This window comes from Centruroides sculpturatus, unplaced genomic scaffold (genome assembly GCF_000671375.1).
Source record: "Centruroides sculpturatus isolate CEXI.00-Female unplaced genomic scaffold, Cexi_2.0 scaffold910, whole genome shotgun sequence".
In the NCBI taxonomy this organism is placed as follows: Eukaryota; Metazoa; Arthropoda; class Arachnida; order Scorpiones; family Buthidae; genus Centruroides; species Centruroides sculpturatus.
In genome coordinates, this window is record NW_019385035.1 from 54,073 (window position 1) to 78,600 (window position 24,528).

At 27.0% G+C, this 24,528-nt stretch overlaps 1 protein-coding gene and 1 long non-coding RNA gene across 6 annotated transcripts in view; one reads left to right on the plus strand and one right to left on the minus strand.

Moving 5' to 3' along the window:
* The first annotated feature begins 3,626 nt into the window (after positions 1-3,626).
* Positions 3,627-24,528, plus strand: part of LOC111633708 (beta-1,4-glucuronyltransferase 1-like) — a 41,156-nt gene continuing 20,254 nt past the window's right edge. For all 4 annotated transcript variants that reach the window (XM_023378322.1, XM_023378321.1, XM_023378318.1 and 1 more), the window contains exons 1-3: positions 3,627-3,791; positions 4,053-4,169; positions 8,012-9,064. In XM_023378322.1, coding sequence (XP_023234090.1) covers positions 4,110-4,169; positions 8,012-9,064 — 1,113 coding nt within the window. In that variant the 5' untranslated portion in view covers positions 3,627-3,791; positions 4,053-4,109. The remainder of the gene's footprint in view (positions 3,792-4,052; positions 4,170-8,011; positions 9,065-24,528) is intronic.
* LOC111633709 overlaps positions 6,325-24,528 on the minus strand; it is a 60,360-nt gene continuing 42,156 nt past the window's right edge. Inside the window, exons 11-12 of one of the 2 annotated variants that reach the window (XR_002758093.1) lie at positions 17,221-17,267; positions 6,325-6,435 (exon numbers count right to left, since the gene is read on the minus strand). This is a non-coding gene — a long non-coding RNA (uncharacterized LOC111633709). Of the gene's footprint in view, positions 6,436-15,848; positions 16,173-17,220; positions 17,268-24,528 lie in introns of those variants that run through there. The other variant, XR_002758092.1, reaches the window with a different exon arrangement.

Here is a 24,528-nt window from a genome sequence, read left to right on the forward strand (position 1 = left end):
AAATTTAATAATAAAAATAATTACTTAGTATAATGCAATTTGTTTATTAAAAACTGTCATTAAATTATTTTTCAATTAATTCAAATAAATCATTTATAAAATAAATAAATTAAAATTATTAATTTAATAAAATGAAACTGTAAAATTCTCTTTCAGTTTAAACTTGTTAAATTTTCATTTAATATTATGTGTTATATAAATAGAAGTATTTTATTTGTGTCGAGAGCAGTTGTCATCTCACTCCTCGTAGACATTATAAAGCGTTTATTAAATTAAATGATAGAAGTTTTAGCATTTAAACTTTAATATTGAATCAGCATGCTAACAAAAATAACTTTAAATTTAGTAGAACTTTTTCATGTAGATTATTTTTTATTTTTGTATGCAAATAAAATTCTAAATTAATTTGCTATATATTTTTCCCCTTATTTTTTTTTATCAACAAGATGCATTAAATTAACATAGCATAAATTGAAGACATGAAATATTCAAATCCGCAATATTAAATAAATAATTTATTTATATATTTTAGACATGGAAACTGCTACTCGTCATTTAGATCCATAAAATTAAATTTCTAAAGTATCTTTTTTTGTAAATTTAATTTTATGTCAAGCAAAATATTTAATTAAATTTATTAAGTTAACAATAGTGTACGAAAAGAGATGGATATAAAATTTTTATAGCATTCATTCTAAACTTTCTTCCTTTTTCTTTTTAAATTAAAATCATATTACATAGTTAAATATTGATTTCAATATAAATATGTGAGATTGTTAAAGAAGTTTTAAAGTTTAATAAAATATAGAAAGAAATTTTTTAATTTTAACAGATTAAAATATTAATGACCGAATTATCACGGTTTATTAGCAGTAATTATGATTTTATTAGCTATAAAAGCTTTCCGACATCTGCCATGCCATAATTATTTTAGAGACTATTGTGGAAAAACTTAAGAAATAATATGAAAACAGTTATATAAGTTACGTAAACTGAATTTATATAGTAGTATAAAGACANAATTATTCTTTAAAATTTTATGGCAGTAACGGTTATGAACCATTTCTGTAGGTGCAGAGTATCTTTTATGTTTCATAGTATTTCAGAAACATTTTTCACATTTTTCACTCTCTTCTTTAATCTTTTTTAATGTGTAATAATAAAATTTTGAAAAACATAATTCATATTTTTATCGTTATAGCCATTTCTTTTGTGCTTTATAATATTGTACAATAGAATAAAAAATTTATTTCTTCCTTCCCTTCCTTCCCACTCATTTGAAGAGGAAAACAATTTCAAACATTTATTTCGTATAGAATTTTTCTGTTATAAACTGAGAATATGTGAAAAATGTCACGTGATTTAATATAAATGAGCAATTAAGAAAATTGTTATTATTTTTTTATTATCGTCATCATCGTTTCCACATGTCCACTCTCTATTAATTACTTCTAACAGAGAACAGAACAAATACATAGATCATAAAGTCTATTATCTCGACAGATAATTATCTTGGTAGTAATTAATAACTTTTTTTTGTCTATATTTAGTAATAGAAACAAAAGAATACATTCAAATTAATTACAATTATTCCTCCACATTTCAAGTCATTTAAAAATTTAAGCTGTATTTTAATTGTAATTATAGTGTGTAAATGTGTGTGTGTGTGTGTGTGTGTGTGTGTGTGTTTTTTAAACACTAGATGGCAGTAAGTGTTTATGAGGACTGGCCCGGGGAATAAATATTTTAATAGAGTCCTATACATTAAAATAGTATAATGTCATTTATTAGTATGAATGCATATTTATCAATATAGTAATTTGTCTAAGATAAGTTGGGCTGTATATGACAAGGTAAGCAATCGAGTCTGATCTGCCGGAGGGAGATAATTTCCATTTTGTGTAATATTACCCAGGAAAATTCATTTTCGCTACCTTACGATAATGTATCATCATGAAAATGAGGTCCGGTTAATTAAATGGAAAAGTTTATTGCTGTTAGACAACTAGGAAAACGGCTGTTGTTCGGTAGCCATACATTTATCTTTCGATTATGCTCCAGAGGATGCAAATTTTCGTCCTAAATCTGACACCAACCATAACAAATTACTACTGCAGTAGTTAAGTGAGAGGGGGTGTATATGTTTTGATATAATACTTGTATAAAACTACCTTCGTTAAAACACATGACTTGATTGTTAGACAGAACTGTCTCTCGCTATAGAAAAAAATAATAATAAAAACACACATAAATACACACACGCCACTACTTGTTTTGTAAAATGTAAACAATTCCTAAGAAATTTATAAACAGTATATTTTTGTGAGCTTCCTAATTAGAGAGATACTGTAATCTATTACTGTAAACTGGTTCGAAAATCTAATCTGTACGCCTTGTTACATCGGGTTAAACAGCGAATATTATCCAGATATTGAAGAAGTAATAAACAAAATAGATGGCAAAGTTGTGCAATTTACTCTGTTTACTGTAAGATAGACTGTTCAGAAGTAGACAATAAGGAACCGAAATTATGAAGGAGACACAACACTGTAAGGAAGCTGAACTCCCTGCAGTCTAATATACTTTCTCCTAATTAAATACGGTATTATTAATTAAAATGCGGCGATAAATCCTTAATTTCTTTTCTAAAATTTAGTTTATAAAGGTAGAATATTTGCCAAAAAAAAAGAAAGGAAACACTTATTATACAATATTTATAAACCTGTAATAATAAATCTTAAGGAAAATACTTTACAGCTTTCCCTGCTGTTATGATGTAACACGAGAAAGTATTGTTTTTGCTGTCAAATTTGACCCTTCAGGTCTTTTTGTAAGTTGATGTTTTCGGGTTCACTAAACACTGAAAAATCGAAATAATTCACTGAAATGTGTTTGTGTAAGCCCTATGTGTGTGTATGTGTGTGTTAAGGGGTCATGTGTTGTATCTCGAATCGGGTCGGATTTAATGACAATTTTACTCGTTATTGTCATTTATAGTATTTTTAAAAACTCATCTCTACACTCAAAATAAATATTAAAAAGTTTATATAATTATTAGTCATTATGCCAAATTGGTAATTAGGTAATTAAGCAGAAGAAAAACAAAAAGAAAAACAGCTTATATAATCACATAAACTGCAACTATTAACAAATTTAATCTTTTCTAGAAAACTTACAAATGATTATAANCCAAAACCTCCAGCTGGCCCTATTCAAAACAAAACGATTTAAAACAGAACAATATCGGCGTTATTATACAAATTTTGTTAGAAAACATTATTAAATAAATTAAATTCTTTCACCTTTCTTCCTTATATGAGATAAAAGTCTTATACCTTTTAACATAAGGAAGAAAAGTACAATGGAAGAGCCCCTTTAATCATTTTAAAATAAGGAATATACTTTCCTCAGATAAAAGTAAGCTTATCAGATGAAAAATTATATGCTAAATGTTCTGAAAAGAAGGGTGTTTGAATAGTTTCTGAAGTAAAAAAATAGTAATAATTTAAAAATACCCAATATTTTATTATAAAAAATTATAATTCTTGGGCGTTTTATTAAATNTTATTTTTAAGTTTAAAAAAAAAAAAGAAATGTTCCGCTAGATGGCAGTCGAAGACAAGAAACACACGCTTTCCTTCATGTTGGCGCATGCGTGATTGATGTGAGTGGCGGAGGATGAAAGTGATGGAGAAGAGGATGGATCTAGTCAGAGTTCGATTGCCAAGGGGTAGAGATGCTTAACGCAAGCTGTTCGGCCATTCGTTGCAACACATAAACACCAGAAGCAGGTAAGCTCGTGTTTAGATATTCGAAAGTTCAATAACACCTACGTTTGTGTTTATTTGTATGAATAAACGATTCGATACACATTGTAGTGTTTTCGATTTGTAAATATGAAATTTTAAACGTAAATAATAAACACTTTGTGTATATACTTGTTACTAGTGTTGAAATTTTATTAACACTTAATGTCTATTGTTTATTATACACAATGGTTTTGTTTTCTGTGTAAAAGTATTAATGATTTACACATGGTTTTTATCTTTCAGATTATGTGATCATGTTAAAGACTTCTGTAGCATGAACACCAGTTCTATCTGGTCAATATGCCCTCTATTTGGAGAAGAGTTGCGGTTCTCTTGGTGGTCGTAATTGCCGTACTACAGGTCGGTAGATTTTTTTCTTTTATTCCTTTATCGATTAAAAACTTCCGAAGGCCCTCGGCGTTTATGGGAACCTCTTTTTGAATTCCGGAACGAGAGGACGCGGAGCCTGCCAGACTTAGTGTTTTCGTCCTCGTAAACCGCTTCGGCGTCGTAGCGGAGAATACATTTTTATACTAATGAAAGCGAAGCGGTGTTACGGTGACGATTTGGTAACCCGCTTAGGGTTCCTCGGACGATTTTTGACGTCCCGGGCATTTAAATGGAGAATTTAATTTACCGTCCGACCGTAGGAATTATTGTCGGAGCGATACGATCAAAAGTGATTGTGCCATTATACTTTTACTGTTTGAATTGTCAACCGGTCTGTGTGCATTCAATGGTGAATGACCTTCCTCTGCATTTAATAAATATTTCTAATGGGATTCGAATAAAATTGGATTTTAGTTTTCGTTTCTGCCCTCCCCGGGAGAATTTGGTTAATTACAGTTTCCAAATCAATAATTACAATCAAACAATAACTGTAATGAAAAGAGAAAATCCTCTAAATTAGAATTTAAATTATATGTTATATAGATAATAATCCATTATCATTAAAACACAAATAAAAAAGAAATATAATGATAAAAAATAGGAATAAAACATTTCATGTATTGTTTGAGTTCAATTAAAAACAAAAATAAAATTTATTCTTTTATTAATATTTATAATAATTATAAATAATGTAAAAGTAAATTTATAAATTCCATTCATAGTAATAGACAATAGACAAAGTAATAGCTTCTCTTTTATTGAATTATTTATTTATTTTTCCTATAAAGTTTAATTTATAATTTATGGTAAATAAAATAAAATAAAGAAACTTGTCATTAAAGACACAAAAGAAAATGAATTTATCTCATGAATGTATAATTACATAAAACGTACAGTAATGTCAAAATTAAGAATTTTGTTTATTTAATTAAGCAATTTAAGAAAGTTTGTTTCGAATGTTTTATTCTTTAATAAATTAATCATTTTGAAAATAATTAATTTAAAAATTCCTCTGGCAATTTTTCTTATTAACGAATATTCGACATAAATTGAAAAAATAAAAAAAACACGCAAAAAAAATTTTAATTTTATAAAATTATTTTAGCGAAAAAAATTTATCGAAAGTTTTAATACATTTTTTGTTTCTTTTAGTTATTTTGAAATTTTATATAAAATCCGATGATTTAATTTAAAAGTGTTGGTGTTTAAATTAATATTTTTATTTGATTAAATTAGAGAGTATTTTTTAAATCTGAATTTATTTTAATAAAGGAAAGGAAAGAGAAACTTAAGAATAATAATTACATACAAGATACTGTTTTAGATTATACAATTAATTTAAAAAAATACTGTAAGCACATACAAAATATCTGTTCTATATATAAGAATTCATATTTACCTGGCCAAACTGTAGCTCGCGAGCCACATGCGGCTCTTCTATACCCTTATTGTGGCTCCCGCATATCATCCAACTCCTAATATATATACTCGGTATATAGATTATATATAAAATACTTCTCCAGTGTAGGTTGCGGCTCTCGTGTATTTCTGATATGCGGTATATGGCTCATGACGACGAGATCTGGCCTTCAGTTGTATACCGTATTGCTTTTGAATTTAAGTCTAATCTTCACTTTAAAAAAAGAATTTTCAGGATAAAATTAGATGATATAATTATATATTTAAGGAGAAATACAATTAAGAGAAAGTATAAAATTTTCATTCCAATATGAACAAGAGGATTCTGAATTTAAAAAAAAAAATACTTTGAGTTTATAGTGCAAAACGAACCTTTAAAAAGAATTTTCAGGAAAACTTTGATGATAATTAAAGAAAAAATAGATTTGAAAGTCTTCTTAAAGAGTATTTTAAATACATTATTAAGTTCTTTTTAAGTTTAATTAACAAAAAATATAAATTAAGTAAAAAATTTCTGTCATGAATTAACTTTTGAAAACAAAAAACTGAAAGAAGCATTGAAATTTCAATTCTTCTTTCAGTTTTTTCAGAAATACNTTCAAAATTCTGTTAATGTAGCATTGTATAGAGTATTGTGGCTCCCGCGTATCATCCAACTCCTAATATATATACTCGGTATATAGATTATATATAAAATACTTCTCCAGTGTAGGTTGCGGCTCTCGTGTATTTCTGATATGCGGTATATGGCTCATGACGACGAGATCTGGCCTTCAGTTGTATACCGTATTGCTTTTGAATTTAAGTCTAATCTTCACTTTAAAAAAAGAATTTTCAGGATAAAATTAGATGATATAATTATATATTTAAGGAGAAATACAATTAAGAGAAAGTATAAAATTTTCATTCCAATATGAACAAGAGGATTCTGAATTTAAAAAAAAAAATACTTTGAGTTTATAGTGCAAAACGAACCTTTAAAAAGAATTTTCAGGAAAACTTTGATGATAATTAAAGAAAAAATAGATTTGAAAGTCTTCTTAAAGAGTATTTTAAATACATTATTAAGTTCTTTTTAAGTTTAATTAACAAAAAATATAAATTAAGTAAAAAATTTCTGTCATGAATTAACTTTTGAAAACAAAAAACTGAAAGAAGCATTGAAATTTCAATTCTTCTTTCAGTTTTTTCAGAAATACACGAAAGAATCTATCCTAAATTTAAATATAGTATATAAAAGATACATTCTACTATTATTTTTGTGTATTATAAATAAAACTGCTTATTATGGAATTTAAAATTTAAAAATAAAAACCTGCCGTCGTTTTTATTTTCAATTTTTTAACAACTTTAATAATTTACTTTTGTAGCATTTAGAAATCACTCAATCTAGACCGACGTTTTTCTGTTTTTATTCGCGGAATGTTTGTGACAGTTCGAAAATATTTGACTACTTTTTTTTATTAGTTTTATATTTTAAAAATCTAAAAAGAAGAATACAACGAAAATCTTTTTGAAATTTTACAGTTTTCTACTTCGTAACATTATTTGTTGTATACTTACGAATGCTTTTATAAATACACATATATTGTAAAAAAAATATAAGTTATTATTTAGTTAAATTATTAGTTCTATATTTGAAAGCATTCTAAAGGAATCTTCCGAAAAAAAGTTTATATATTTTTTTGATATTTTTAAAATTTCATATAATAGAAAGTAACAACAATAAAAGAATAAGAAAATATTGAATGATTGATAGAAATGATCTGATGTTGATAGTAAAGAATGAAAGAATATTTCAAATATTTCCATTTGAAAAGGAAAATATAGTTTTCATCGAGTGGGCCCAAAATTTTTGAATAAGAAAAATTTTTTTTTAAATTTATTTCACGATATTTCGGAATAAAAAATTATTAGTAAGAAATAAACTTTTTGGGGAATTTGTTCGTACGGAAGTGAAGGAATTCCGTATACGGTGAATACGGAAATTTTTTTAAACTATAAAATATTCTAGTTTTGTAGAGATGTCGTCGTAAAGAATTTTTGGAATTGTTTATTAGTTATCTAGAGATGCTATATGAATAGAAACAAAAATAATGTCAAAATCTAGTTGAATGAAATAGAAAGAATAAATTATGAGATAACTGAATATGAATCACTTGTCAAAACGTGCAGACGGATAAAATGTTTTGCTTTCGGTATAAATATTACAGTAGCTGCAATTGATTTATTTTTGCTTTAAAAAGTTTCTCCTTTGAAGTAATTATGTAATTATACTGAGAGGACTTTTTAAAATTATATGTACATTATTAATAATGTTAGATTATGTAAATGCTCTATTTACTTACCATAATAATGTTTGAAAAAGATTTTTCTCTTGTATTATATTCTAGGTGATTCATATGACTCTTTTGAGCCGACTGGAAGCTCGTAAAAACACTCGTCAGAAAAAGGATTCCAGAAATCACGGATGGGATGCGGTCGAGCAGGATTATCGAGAGGCCGAAATTCAAGAAGACAGAATGCACATGTTGGAAACTATTCAGCAGAGCAGTGTTTTAGATTCCAGTGGAGAATTCCGTATTGTAAATTTTGTAATACGTGCCGATTTATTAAGCACAAAAAATCAAGTCCATCAGGATGTCAGCCTTGTTTCACAATCATCTATAAATCATTTACATTACATTCATCCATTATCGCTGCGGTGGCATGGTCCAATTTCAATTGCAGTGTTTAGTCTAGCAAAGGACATACCCATTGCAGTGGAGGGCATCCTTCATTTGAGACGTTGTTTTCCTGCCATCAGGCATAATACTAGCTTCCATCTTGTATATCCTCTTAACAGCCCCTCTGATATAATGTCACCGTCTTCATTGTCATCTTCGTCGTCGTCGTCTCAATTACTGATACTAGATTCTTGTGAGAGTTTGCTGGAAAAGCTGAAATCTTATGGTGCTGGAGAAAATTATGCTTTTGGTATTCCTTATCCGAACAATCTGTTACGTAACGTCGCTAGAAGAAACGCCATGACAGAATTTGTATTTGTGATTGACATTGACATGGTTCCTAGTAATCATCTACATAAAAATTTTCTTTATTTTGCAAACGAAAACCATCTGTTCTTAGAATCCCATAAAGATGACAAAACTGTTTATGTTGTTCCGGCATTTGAAGTGAAGGAAGATTCAGAAATTCCACAAGACAAAACAAATCTTCTACAGCTTCTGGAGTTAATGGAAGCTAGACCATTTTATTTTGAATTGTGTTGGAAATGTCAAAAACACACCGACTATGAAGCGTGGCAGCGCGAACCACCTTCAGATAAATTAGCAGTACTGTTCGAAGTTCTGTGGAGAGATCCCTGGGAACCATTCTACATCGGAAGAAATTCTGCTCCATTTTACGATGAAAGATTTCGTCAGTATGGATTTAATAGAATTAGTCAGGTAAGTTTGATAATATTTAAATATATTTAGTTTAGAAAATTAAAGAAAAGTAAAATCTTAGTTTTTTTTTTAGCTTTTATTTTACTTCTTAATAAGATTTTGATATTTATTTCATTTATAGATTATTTTACTTTAAAATAAATATATATTATTAATAAAATAAATTTAAAATAGTTAGATATTATATTATCACTATTCTGTATAAATAAATGATTCTTTTGTGTTTGAGTTTTTATTAATTATTTAAAGAGAAACTCACTCGGTACAATGGCAATATATATAATTATGATATATATTATTTCATCATCTGACATATTGCTTCTTACTATAATGAAACATTCATGTATATGTAACAATAAAACTTTATTTCATCATCTAAAAGAATAAATAAATATCCACTCTTCAATCCCAGCATATTAAAATTCCAATTAAATAAAGATTAGAATGTTAATTATATAATATACATAAATAAATATAAATCAACTGTTTAATATATGCTCTTTGCAAAAATAATTTAATAATATAAATTAATTTTTTAACAGTATATATTTTTTCATGTGCTTGTTCAAAAAGACAACTGTCCAAGCATAATACTACCTTATATTGTATTTTAAGAATAGAAATATCACAATATTAATTGTACAGTACAACCAGAACACTTTTTCAGCAAAGGAATGGTTACCTGACAAATGCTTTCCACCCAATTTATAAATCTGTCTTGGGCCAAAATTCTATTCAACCTTATTCCCGAATGCAAAACTATCAAACTAGAAGATGCATTTGCCAATAATACAAAGACGATCCCGAGGAAATCCTTACGTAATTATAAGAAAAGTGTGTTTTATCAACATAAGAGAGAAAACTTAATTAGTAGCAGAGCAACTGTTGCCTATGTTGCCACAGCCATTGATCAATGATACCAATATTTTTTATTTTACTTACTAAATCAATAATAATTATATATAACTTGAATAAAATAGCTTGAGACTTGGTGTATATATATATATATATAGTTAAGGAGCTTTTTATCATTTGTGTTAAGTGCCAAAAGCTACCCAATGCCATTGCTATTAAAGAGTATTTATATGTAAATGCAATGAACAGTTAATATCGGTGCTAGTTGCCATGCCAGACAGAAATCGAAGATCAACTACTAAAATCAATTACTTTTTTTTCAAAGTTTTGTGCTGTTACTCTCTCTACATGTGTTTAAAATGCTCCTGACTATAACAAGCACACAATGTTGCTCCTTATTATTCTGTTTATTATCATTATATTTACAGTATAAAAAGTATTCTCTAATTCTATACATTTAGTTTAAAATATTATTAGAGTTTATTTTCTATTATTGAATCATGTTTTAATTATCTTATGGCTAGAAATATTGTTTAAAGAGAGAACAACAGTTTTAATAGCAGCATAAAAGTTAATTAAATATTCTTTCTAATAAATGAATATCACAATTATATAATTTGTTTCTTTTTGAAGTAGTAGAACTTTGGTGCCAAGTTTTATGAGTAATAAAGAACTGTTTAATCTAGCACTTATTTTATCATGATGCGTAATTCGTTTTGTTATGATAAATGCGAGTCTTAAATTCTGTTTAATGCCATATTTTCCTTTCCGTATTAGCCAAATTTGTATGTTACATGCATACACGCTTATCTTAATTAACAATATCATGTAATCAGATTAAAAATTAAAGTTTCTAAAATATAATTTCTCAATATTGGAAATTCTAATGTTTAGGAATAAAATTTTTAATTAGAGACGGATGATGATTTTTTTATAAAGAAAACCTTATTCCCGCAATTTCCTATTGGTTTATTCAAACAACACACAAATACATTCTTAACAAATTAAATTTGAAATTTGCAATTTTTATAAAATAAATAAATTAAAATTATTAATTTAATAAAATGAAACTGTAAAATTCTCTTTCAGTTTAAACTTGTTAAATTTTCATTTAATATTATGTGTTATATAAATAGAAGTATTTTATTTGTGTCGAGAGCAGTTGTCATCTCACTCCTCGTAGACATTATAAAGCGTTTATTAAATTAAATGATAGAAGTTTTAGCATTTAAACTTTAATATTGAATCAGCATGCTAACAAAAATAACTTTAAATTTAGTAGAACTTTTTCATGTAGATTATTTTTTATTTTTGTATGCAAATAAAATTCTAAATTAATTTGCTATATATTTTTCCCCTTATTTTTTTTTATCAACAAGATGCATTAAATTAACATAGCATAAATTGAAGACATGAAATATTCAAATCCGCAATATTAAATAAATAATTTATTTATATATTTTAGACATGGAAACTGCTACTCGTCATTTAGATCCATAAAATTAAATTTCTAAAGTATCTTTTTTTGTAAATTTAATTTTATGTCAAGCAAAATATTTAATTAAATTTATTAAGTTAACAATAGTGTACGAAAAGAGATGGATATAAAATTTTTATAGCATTCATTCTAAACTTTCTTCCTTTTTCTTTTTAAATTAAAATCATATTACATAGTTAAATATTGATTTCAATATAAATATGTGAGATTGTTAAAGAAGTTTTAAAGTTTAATAAAATATAGAAAGAAATTTTTTAATTTTAACAGATTAAAATATTAATGACCGAATTATCACGGTTTATTAGCAGTAATTATGATTTTATTAGCTATAAAAGCTTTCCGACGTCTGCCATGCCATAATTATTTTAGAGACTATTGTGGAAAAACTTAAGAAATAATATGAAAACAGTTATATAAGTTACGTAAACTGAATTTATATAGTAGTAGTAAGACACGGATACATTTCATATAAATGGTAACAATTTACTAGATAATCTAACCTTTGTAACCAAGTTATAAATATGTTAATTGAAAAACATCAAAGTTTGTAGGTAATAATACAGTAATTTAGTCTTTACTACGGTTAACCGATATAGAACGGGCAAAATTACTTGTTGTAATAAACTCTGTGTTGGTTGGTAAAGAATGGGTTATCCAATGCTGTTATCCAGTTTGTGATTTGATTTGTATATAACAATTTAATTAGTATTATTCAAGAAATGAGAAAATTTATAATACTATCCTTAATATATATGTATATAATAAATGTAATTTTGAAATCATTCCTAAGTATTTAACAATAAAGTTAAACCATGGTAGTTACTCAAAGAATATTTTATTAAATAAGAATATTTATAAAAGTACTATTTATATAATAAATCTTGTTTGAGAATGAAAATGTTTTATTTATACATAGTTACAACATAAGTTATAGAAAATTTCCTATACTCAAGAAGCTTTTAATATTTTGCTTTAAGATGGTATGTAATAACAAATGACCTGATTCTGATATGTTTCCTTATGGAGTTGAATGTTAAAATAAAAATCAGTTAAATATTCTTATAGAACCATATGCAATAACATAAGCAGATCTTTAGAAACATTAAAATCACTTATGAAATAAGCCATCTGTGGGCATTACGTATTAGAATAAAACAAAATTTGACAGTTCAAACAAGTGTTCTCATTAAGTATTCATTACCTAACACCTTCAGGATTAATATTTAAAGCTTTAAATCACTTTAAATTTAAAATTATACAACAAAAAACTTTTTAGATCAATTATATAAAACAATAGGGCTTCATAATTTTGTTTTAGTGATCTGTTTATACCTTTATCTTTAAAAGCAACAAGTAATAGTAAGATAATTGTTAGAAGCCGCACAAAGGAGGAGCCGAAACCCGAGAGGAGAAGATTGTTGACTGAAAATCTATCATCCATTTTATTGTTAGCATCTTACAGAAAATTAAGAACTATGATATGATGTATATATATATATATATATATATATAGCAACTTTTTATCAGTTATTACTGTTAGAAATCCAAAATGTCAATTATTTTATTAAATGTAAAATATAGAAATTCCATACAATAATAGATTCTATACATTTTAAAAACATTTAATAATTTAAAAAGTAACATCTTAATTTCTAAATGTAATAGCTGGTAGATATGTAATTATTGATTTCGTCTTACTTATTTAGTGATTATAAAGTGAAATATTTGTTAAAAGTTTTCCTTAATGCAGTCCACATCATATTGCAGAGTATCTTTAGTTGATAACTGCATTAAATTAAACATTAATAGATAAGTAAAAAGCACTTTTGCATACTTATTTAGGCTTTAGGTGTTTGCTTATATCGAACTCGAGAAAATGGAATCCTCTAAAAGAAATAAAATTTTAATTTTATTATTCAATGTTCACATGGGAGACGAATTATGAAATTATATTATAAAAATTTATTTTTATGATCATACAGTTAACCTGTTTTAGAAAAATCAGCACTTTTATACAAAAACAAGTACATTATTCAACAGAATATAAATTCTTAATATATAATTGTCAATTATTATTTATATTTGTATTTGTCATTTTATGATATAATATATTTATATAAATGTGTTGCAATGATATCAATAATACATACTACTATTGTTTATCTCACATAAATGTTGATAAAAATTGAAACTGATTTATGATGTGCAAGTTGAACAAATGACATTTTTCTGTAAAATTCCAAGTTATTTAAGATGGTAAGCTGTTACATACAGCATATATCATAATTAGTCACCGAAATAAATTTCTTTCTTACATTCTTCTTTTCGTACATTTTGTTCTCCAAAAATAATAAATTTACAAGAAGAAAACATATCTCGCCGATAACATCAAATATTAAAACCTGATACATTGTTTGGAATGATAACATGACTTTTTAATATTGAAATATTACTCTTGTTGTTCAAAATTCTGTTAATGTAGCATTGTATAGAGTTGTAATGTATTGTTATAATTAAAAAACTTTATATAAATTCAGCAATGTTACTTCAATGTCACTATTGTTTTCCAATTTGATATATTTTTTTTTAACTCTAAGCCTTGGATACCAATAGGCCTCTTGTTTTGCAAGACAATTATAGTTTAATGAGATTTACAATGCTGTGTGGTAAGGGATAGAGCTCAACATATTTGGATCAAATTATCCGTGAAAGTTTGAGATACAACACAGATGTGAACTCTTATTCTTTTATAGTGGCAGGTTAATACCTTTGCTGTTTTATCTGGTTGTCTGCTTTAATATTAGTATGTAAAAATGTGTGTGTAGAGTATATTCGGTATGATTAAAGTAGGTTTATTGGGATTAGCATATTAATTGTTTTATGAAGAATATGCTTATTGTGTTTCTAAAGGTCATTCATATATTTTTATGCATTAAAATGAAATTAATGGTGATGTGTTGAAGTTAAATGTTGTGAAATGAAACTAAATTTTTAATGTTACGGATCAGATGTGATGTATCCAAAGTGGAACGTTGGGAGAAATCATCTGGCACATCACCAGTTATGTGATTTCAGTTGATCACCCGATCATCCTTTTTCAATCATCTTATTTACATTTATTATAATTAAATCATATTCATTTAATTTCTTTAAGTATTGTTATTTAAAGTCTAAAACTTCAGCACACGTAAACATTTTTCGAAGATAAGTATCCACATGAACTTAAAAAGGTTCACCATCCCTACTATATATGAATTTAATATTTATGATTATCAGTGAAACATGTATTTATTTTCTGTTTGTACTGTCTATAGTTTAAAACTAAAAATGTTTATTTGAAAACTTTTAATATATTTATGAATTTTGCATTTTAGATAAGCAAGATATTTTGATTCTAATAATAAAATTTATATAAACTTAAAGGTCAACAACCAGCATTATAACTATTTTATCGGAAAGTATGTCTATAATTTTAACAAACTAATAGAATTTTTTTTTGTTTTAATAATAATAATTTCTAGATTTTAACAGTACATTTAATTCCTTCGACAGAAAAAGATGATTCCGAATATTGAACGAAGCTTCTTCAAATTGATTTTTCTCTCAAAAATTAAGTTTTATGAATTACTTTAATTCTTTTTCTTTTAATTAAAAATATAATTTCATTTTTATTGAAAAGATCATAGTATATAAGTTTCATTCCTATGAAGTAAATAAAACATTGTTGTTTTTCAAATATTCATTTCTCTTTGAAGTTATTACATGTAAACAATTTATTTTTGATCACAGAAGTAGAGATGAAATGTATTGTCTGTCTTTCTTATAATGTTCTGTAAGAAGAGTTTTATGTCTAAAAATAAATTCTTTGATCTTATAGTCATAATGTGGATGAATCTAAATTGCAGCATATGAGTTTTGAACATAATACTATTAAATCTGTAGCGTTTTGATTATATTATAACAATAAAATAAAGCTAGAAAATATATTTAATGTAAAGAAATGAAGAAAAACTTTGAAAATTGTCATCATTTATCAAGTATAATTTTTCGTTGAAGTTAATGCCCTTTAAATCTAATTTATATTTGATCTTTTTTAAAAAAAAAATGTAGTATATGAGATTACATTTCCTCTAGAATTGATATTGAATTTATGATATTGTATAAAGTATAATTTATTTTAAAAAAGAGACTATATTAACTTACCATAATAATGTTTCTATTATTATTGATATATTTTTTTTATTATTCAATTCTGTAGAGCTGTAATTTTAGTTCTAGAAAAATATTTTTAAATTATTTTCGTTACATAATTAATTTATTGTGTTTACTTTTTATAATTTATTTGGCTAGAGAATAAATTATAATACAGTAGACTCATACATAATGTAATATAAAGCTGAAATATTTCTATTTTTTTTTTCCTTAGTAATAATTAAAATTATTATGTATTCAATGTTAAAGTATTAGTAGCATCAAAGGTCATATTGAAGTCATAAATGCGGATATAGTAAAAGATATTCTTATGTAAAAGTTAAAGAGAAATTTATGAGAAACTATTTTATGGCAATATATAAAGATTGAGAAATAGTTTTGGCTAGTTTTGCACGATAGTTATTATCATTTGCCAGCAAGGACTGATATCTATTAGGAAGATAGAGCCGTACGGCCGTATCGAGAGGCGAGAAAAAGTCCAAATCAAATCTGTAAATCAAGTCGAGGATCTCCCGGTTCAGAAACTGCATATCAACATGACCACTATAAATGCATCAAAGAAAATATTTTATATAAGTTAGTGAATATTTTCAAAATTCAAGTAAAAATATATATAATATATTGCAATTTTCTTTTCGATACAGGAAATAAATCAGAATTTTTAGAAAATGTTAAATATTTATTTATTAAAGAGTCTAATAGGGGTGTTTAGTGGAAGCGTGTAATCCTGATTGGTAATGTTGCAAAGAATACTTAATGCTTGCACTTTAAGAACAGATGTGTTTACGAATCATACATAATGACAAGTGATGATAAAGAATCATTTATGGACATCTTCCAAAAGTTATATTAATGTAAACAGAATTTAAACTGTATAAAAACAAAATGTATCTTTATTTTCTTTAAAGATAAACAATTATATATTTTATGTATAAGATTTTAACTAATATCAGACTAGAGATAAATTTTCAGAGTGTTTTTTTAGAGAAATGTTATCATAAAATGCTGTTCATAAAGGTTATAAATATATCAGAGTGTATATTGAGGCTTCAAGGGGGTCGATGAGAGAAATTAGATAAATATTGTCCCAAATAATTCTTTTTCCAGATTTAATTTATTACTTGAATACCTAAATCTACAGTTCGACAATAAAATTTTAACATTATAAAACAAAATCAACATTTTATAGCATTAAAATTTCATTGTTTGACCCAAATTTTTAAATTTTAAAAACTGTAATGAAGTACTGTATACTTCTTAAGTAACGATGGAATAACTATTATATTAAATCAATTTAATATAAAATTAATTTAGTTTTAATAAGTGTATAGATTATAAAGTTCAGTTATTAATTAGATATTAGTGATGATGGTGAATTTTTTAATTTTTAAGGTAAATTTAAGTACGTATAATAAGGTTTTATATGTAAATATTCGGTCACGGAGTACCACTTACGAGAACGTGGAGAAAATAAGTAGATTTTGTGTTCATTTTTCTAGGAAAGCTGAGTCATCTGATAAGTTTTTATCGTGCAATTTTTGACAACTTGATAGATAAAGAATGTAAATTAAATTTTAGATAACTGACATACCAATTAGTAAGCTTTTCTAATTCTTTCAGAAGTAGCTAATCCAATACCTAAGGAAAAGAAAAGAATTTATTATTATTTTTATATTTACTTTATAAATATCACCAATTTTAAATTACATAAAAATTATTTTTATTCTCCTCTTAAAGTAGAAATTTATTTATGGAAAAAGAAAAAAATTTAAAGAATTAACTTTAGAGAATGCAATTAAAAAAAAAAAAAAGAAAAACAATTTTAAGGATGACTTGCATAATTTTATCTGGGAAATTCCAATAATATGTTTATGTATATTTATTTACTTTTTTTTATTATTATAATTATTAAAAATTTTTCATTGTAAATTGCTAATTGAAATTCCTTCCTTTCTTAAATTATAAAATTATACGTAAGCGCGCATTTAGTTGGAAAGAATGGAAAGAATTTTATACATTAAAGAAATTCCAAATTGTTCTTTTATTAATGTTGAAAAAACTGTTGTTAACATTTAATAAAACTTATTAGAATTTAACTTATAAAATTCTTTTTTAAAGGCTACTTAAATTGATAATCAAGAACAAATGTAATTCTTATCCGAAACATACGTTCATCCTTTTTATATATTTTTCAACATTAAATACATTATTTTAAAGGAATTAATGTGCTATTTATATTGTTTTGATAGGAATATAATAAGTTAACTTTTATAATTGTATATTTCAGATAAATATGCTCCTTTGAAGGTTACCGTTGTTTTGGTATATGGAAAGGAGCATAATTAATATTAAATGCAATGATTCTTATAAATATTTATTATGTTTATCACATATAAATACACTAGAAAACTTCCTCTCTTTCTTTCCCTTTTAACTTTATTATTATTATTATTATTATTTTGTTTTTTTACCTTTATAAATTTTTAACTTTCTAAATTCAATCCTACTTCAATAATTACATTGGCTAAACTGGAAGTGAATTTTCTTGCTGAATTTGCAAATATTCCAATTTTATGCAAAATTGTTGGTTAGATCAAATTATGGATATGAGGAATAAAATAAAATTCTGCCTGGTTTATTACATTCTACTTCAATAATTGAATATTGTGTATTAGAATTTGATTACATGTACTTTTACCTGTTCGTCTTATTACCAATTATTGTTAAAGCAATTTATTGCTAATTTTATTCAATTTTCTCTCTTCGGTGTTTACTCACTCTTAATTAATACTGTAACACGACAAGATAGCGTAGTTCGATTTAAACCGTCAGTTTGTTCAGCAGACCGTTTATTCCCAAATGTTTTCCACATTTTGTCACTTCATAATTTTCTGCTCGAAATACTCTTATTGTATCTATATATATATGTGTGTATATTATTTTTTATATTAAGTTTCCTTATGATTTTACTGTAATCTGTGTTAAGTATTAGAACACCAATTGGATATTTTATTAATGAAATTAGTACACCTGTACAAAATGATATAGGTTACCAATGGGTATAGCTCAGGATGTAGGTGAGCAGGTATGTTTTAATTATCCCTATAACAGGAAAGTATACTTATTACTATCCTGACTCAGTAGTTTAAGATAAATTGAGTATTACTTTATTAATACGGGGTTACCTAAGCCACTACATTGTACATAAAGTAGGTGCATAATGGATTTTCTGTTAGAATTCTGTCCTATAGTAAATTCATCATTGTAATGTAGTATATTTGGTATTTATATAATGATTTTTAGACAAATCGTGCAAGAAACAACGCCAAGGATTGCTCTATACACAAGATCTGTGTAGAAAAAAGCACTGTATAAGGACACAAATGTTGATATAATTTCGTATATTAAAATCATAGGTAGAACTTTCTATAATTATTCAAACTGTATCATCATCAAACTGAGTAAGGGGGATGATGATGATTGATACTTTTCTGTAATGTCCTTTTATGTGGTAAAATTAATCGCGTATTAATATATTTAATGTTATAAATTAAATTTAGACAAAAAACTGTACGAGAACAGAACTGTTACGCCATATTTTCCAGTAATAAAATGCGTACAGGCTCTCTATTTTTACACAGTTTGTCACAAAATCATTACAGAACGAATTGTAATCGGTAATAATTCGGTAATTGAAACCTCCGCGAAAGAATAAATTAACTTTTATTTCCGATTTAATACTACTTTTATTGGGAAAAATCTCCATTTTTCGAACCGATCTCCGTCAACGACATCGAACTTTTACCACTCACTTTGTCATTGAAATTAAAGAAAAAGTCGAGTGTAAATAAAACCAAAGTTGAGAAAAAGGGTATAAAATACCCGAAAGGAGTGCCATCTAATAAATTATATGCTATTCGATTTAGTACATTTTATTGCCATTTCTAAACTTTATTGCAATATTCTAATGGGCAAGCATCGAAGCCGAAGGAGATCCAATTGTAAAGGAGTTCACTAATAAAAATTCATTGGTGGAAGAACTCTTAACCTCTTAACACGTTCCAGAAAGATCGGGTTTCTTACTAAAATTTCCAGTTTGGAATGCATAACTAACTAAAGCCGATAAATATGCTCCCCCTCCTTCCGATATTTGACTCCAAGCATTGGTGCGCATCCATTCGCATCCGACTTTTACAACTGCCATTATATCTTAATCGGTCTGGCAGTTCTTTATGGACGTTGTCGAGTCACCTTTCCGTGGTGCTGCAACACGACACGCCCTTCATTCCACCTTTGATACCTGTACATTGGCCGTGTTTACCTTATCCATTCTACAAACTATCATTTCTGAGATGGTTCGTATACCCGAACAGAAAACGGTTCTCGGAAATGGCATCAAGACTATCTTCCGACGTCGTTTCACCAATGGGTATAGCTCACGGTGTCAAGTAACAACTGTACCTTGATGGAAATATCTCTTTCCTGCACTATCTGCAATAAATCAAGTTTGAAAAAAGAAATAGTAACTATCTTCGGCCTTCAGCTTGCGCTCCTCATTTCTCCCAAGTGAGAAATTCTTTTTTTTTTTCTTCTTCTTCTTCCTTTCTTCTTCCAACATATTTCCTTTGTTCATCCGTAACAATATATGTTTATAAATTTCTTGTTAAGTTTAAAATTTTAATGGTTTTTCTCTTTGTACGGGTGATAACACTTTGGAGCATCGGTTTTTAAAATTTTTAACGTCAAATGGTTCAAATTTCTTCAATCTGGCGTGTATTTTTGATGTTATATCATTATATCTTCGATGTTTTCTTTAAATATTTATTAGTTAAAATAAATTTCCTGTCTCGAAAAACATCCAGCAACGCGTTGCTTAACTTTACCGGCAATGTTTAAAACTGAATCTGGCGCCATCTCATGATATTTTATTTTAAAAAAGATTATATTTTTAATTATTATAAAATGGCATTTTTGAGAGTAGTGATGGATTTTATAAAATAAAAAATTGTAATAATAATAATGAGTAAAATCGTCATTATATCTGACCCTACTCGAGATACGACACGCGACCCCCTTTATATCCCCACCCTGTCGACCTTTAACCTCCAAAATTTAATAGCATCAATCCCCCTAATACCTACTCCTCCCTGTAAAATTTCAGAAATTTCCGACAAAAGATACGGGAGTTTTTAAGCTTCAAACAAGGTAAACAAAATCGTGACCCCCACACACTAATACAGAAAAAACCCCGATTATTTTTGCATTTCTTAACGTTTCAAGGTCCAAAAATGTAAAAATCTTGGGGAAGGGGTCACTTTTTTTTTGACCGATGGCCATATATATCAGAGCCGGGAAAGTAATATATTTTGTTAAAACTTTCTGTAATTTTAAACCTAGTGTTGCTTTTAAAAGTGTGTTTTCTGTGGAAGCACGACAGCATGCAAATTATCTTGGCTGAAAGATCTTCCTGCTTGTCATTCACTGATCTTCTACATCTTTTCCATTCGCTGATTAAGAATTTATACGCCATTCCTTCTCGAATAATGAATTTATAAAGGTTTAATGCTACTAATCGTCGATACACATTGAATATTTACTTTCATTTTTTTTTTTTACTTCTCTCTCTTTCGTTAGTAAATGAATAAATTAAACGGCCATTTTCGTACATTTGTCGCAACTTAAACTTCAAATTTTGCACGTGTATACGATATTTTGAGAAGAATTTACCAGTAGAAAACAATCCTCCCTACGGAGTGTTAATTAACGGTTACAATACTTGAATTATTATCTTTACGTGTATGTGTCTGCCTTCTGCATTTACTAAAAAGTAAAATATACACGAAAGGAAATTCTTAAATGCCATTTTCTTTTAAAGTGCCTATTTTCTAATTATTTCTACTTCGATTTGGATTAATTTGTGGCATTAATGGGATATCATAAACACGTGTGGATGGCCTTAGCTTCAGTGTGATGCCTGGGAATGATGATAGATCACGGAACATCGTACATTATAGTTAAAAATGTTTCGAAATTCGGTTGCATCCTCTTATTGTCGCGTGAGATTGGGACGTTATTCACGTCTTTCACCTTCTCATCGCTTCAGACGCTCAAAGAGTCCCATTAGTTCAACAACAGAAATAAATCCTACAGCACCTCCTGCCTGTATAATGGTTTCTGTCATGAATAGCTTGACTGTGTATTAAGCAACAGAGAACTTCTATTCAGTTTAGGTGAGAACATAGCAGAAAAATGAATTTTTTTTCCCCCTCCTCCTCTTCTTTCTCTTCCTTTGAAAAGCTGCATTCAATTTGGACATTGTCGGCTTTATGTTGGAAGAAATGTTATTAATGGAATAAATTTCGTCATGTTTACCATGTATAACTCATCTTGAACGTTTTAATAAAATTTTGATCCGGTTAGTTTAAGAACAGAAACGGTTTAATGCGTGTTTTACTTTTGATGTAGAGGGGGAGGGATGTTTTCTCTTCTTCTCTTCTCCCTTTTATATAATTTGATGTAATGAAATGAAAAATTCGTTAAAAAAATAAACAAAAAGGAAATTTTTCGTATATTTCTATTCGATTTAGAAGAAAAGGCAAAGGATAATTTCGTTATACCAGACTAACTGGAAAGGATTTACGCCAGATCGAATTGAGAATGATTCAGTTTAGGAGATTAGTGTCAAAGGTCACTCGCTCGTTTACTTAATACAGTGGCTACTTCTCTATTTTGTTTATATTTTGTATACGTATCCTACTCGGAATAAACACTATAAAAGGTCATCAAGTTCTAATTTTAAACTTAAGAGGATATTTTGAAAGATTTATAGAAAAAATGCGTATAATTTTGCAATATAAATGCACATACGGTATAATTCTTGCTCTTTCATTCTAGGCATTGGCTGCCACATACTGAGAAAGGTCGAAAGTCCTGTACACCTACACCTGTTCTGTAAGAGAACGTCTTAACTCGCACTCAACACCAAAAATGGTATATGGGGGGGAGATTTTTTCGTCTAGGTCATATCGTGGGCATGACTATATTTTTCAAAAATGCATAAGTACTGCCTACGTAAAACTAGTTTGTAAAGTTTAAATTATATTTAAATCGTTTATAAATTTATTTTAGTAAAAAAAATATAAATAAATTTAAGAGAAATTTTGTTGAAGGATATGTAACTTTGTATAAGAAGTAAGAATGCCATATGATTTATATTCTTGTTTATACTGTAGTGTGTTGTTAGTTTTAATATATACAGTAGGCCTATATATTTTTTTTTAGTTTGTGACGTATATTTTCTTGTTTCATCTTTAATTTTATATATGTTTCTAATTTAAAGGTGAAAGAATGCTGTTTTTTCTTTAAAATTCTTATCTTTAGAATGTTCTGAACAATGATGTGGCTTTAAAAATGCGAAATTATTACAATATTTGTAGAAATTAGCATACCATTTAAGAATTTTTTGTATTTTCAAAGGCTTAAAAGTTATTATTATTATTAAAAGACTTAATTTTGAAGTTAGAGACGAATTTTATATTAAGAAAAAAGAAATTGTAAATGCTAATAAGGAATAAATTTCTCATTAAATCTGACCTCACTCCAGATACAACAGGCGATCCTCTCTATCTCTTACCTCTTCGACCTTTAATCACCAAAATTTAGTATCATGAATGCCCCTAATACACAAACCCCCCTGGCAAATTTCAGAAATTTTCGACAAAAATCACAGGCGTTATTAAAGCTTTAAAGTGAATGCCCATACACACAGAAGAAGTCAGTTTGAAATTCCTTCCATTATATTATTCAGGAAATAATCATTTATTGTAAACTGTGCATCTGATTAGATTCAAAGTAACCTTTATAATTTAATACAGTCCTGTCAGCTATACTCAAATAACATTAACGTTTACAAAAAAGTATAAAAAATCGCAATACAAAAGCCATAACAAATGCACGCGCCTGCAAAATAACAGATAAATTAGAAGAGAGTTTTAAACTGTATTTTTTTTTTAATGTATAAACTCATTTTCTGTTTATTTTCCCCTGGCAAATGTCATTTAAGTAAATAAAATCTTTCATATTCATATCTTTAAAAGAGTGTGTAATTTGAAATTATTTGTTTGTACAATTGGAAGTAGTGCTTACACGCAAGCTAATTGAATACAGTATTAGAGTACAAACATGTTAGTAAAGTCAAAGATTTCATTTACATGCAAATGTTCCATTCGATATCAGGTACTGTACTACATGAAATCAAAACATACTGTTTCAATATTTGATTTCTCTCTTTGAAAAATCCTATTGATAAAGATTATAAATGAAATTCCGAAAAACACTTTTCTCTCCTTTTTTTTTGTCTTCTTTTCTGTTTGTTTTTCGTTTATTTAATTTATGCTCTAGTGTATATATATATTTCCCTCCTTTCTTTTGACTGAATTTAAGAAAAATTCAAGTTAATAATTATAAATTGACAGGCAAGACATTATTAATTTGAGGTGGAGAGGGCATATAATTAAAAATATGATTAAAAATTAAGCCCACACCTCGTCTTAAATAACAATTGTATGGATTTTTAATGGCATTAAGCAAACAATTATATAGTAGAAAGCGTAGAAAATAATGGTAAAACGTCTAATCCGAATGCAATATACTTGACGCTTCACTCAAAACAACAGTTACTCCAGTGTTTGATGTCATGTTTACTACTGTTCTGTGTTCAACTCGCTTCTTATAAGAGATGGAAACATAAACTAATGTTTAAAGATAAAGATCCCAATTGGGATTCGAACTCTCTTAGTTTCTCAAGAAGAAGAAGAAGAAATGTTTTCTTGGAATATATTACTTTACTTATTGATTTACTATATCTTTCAAAAAGTATTTGTCTGCTGAATAAGAAAAA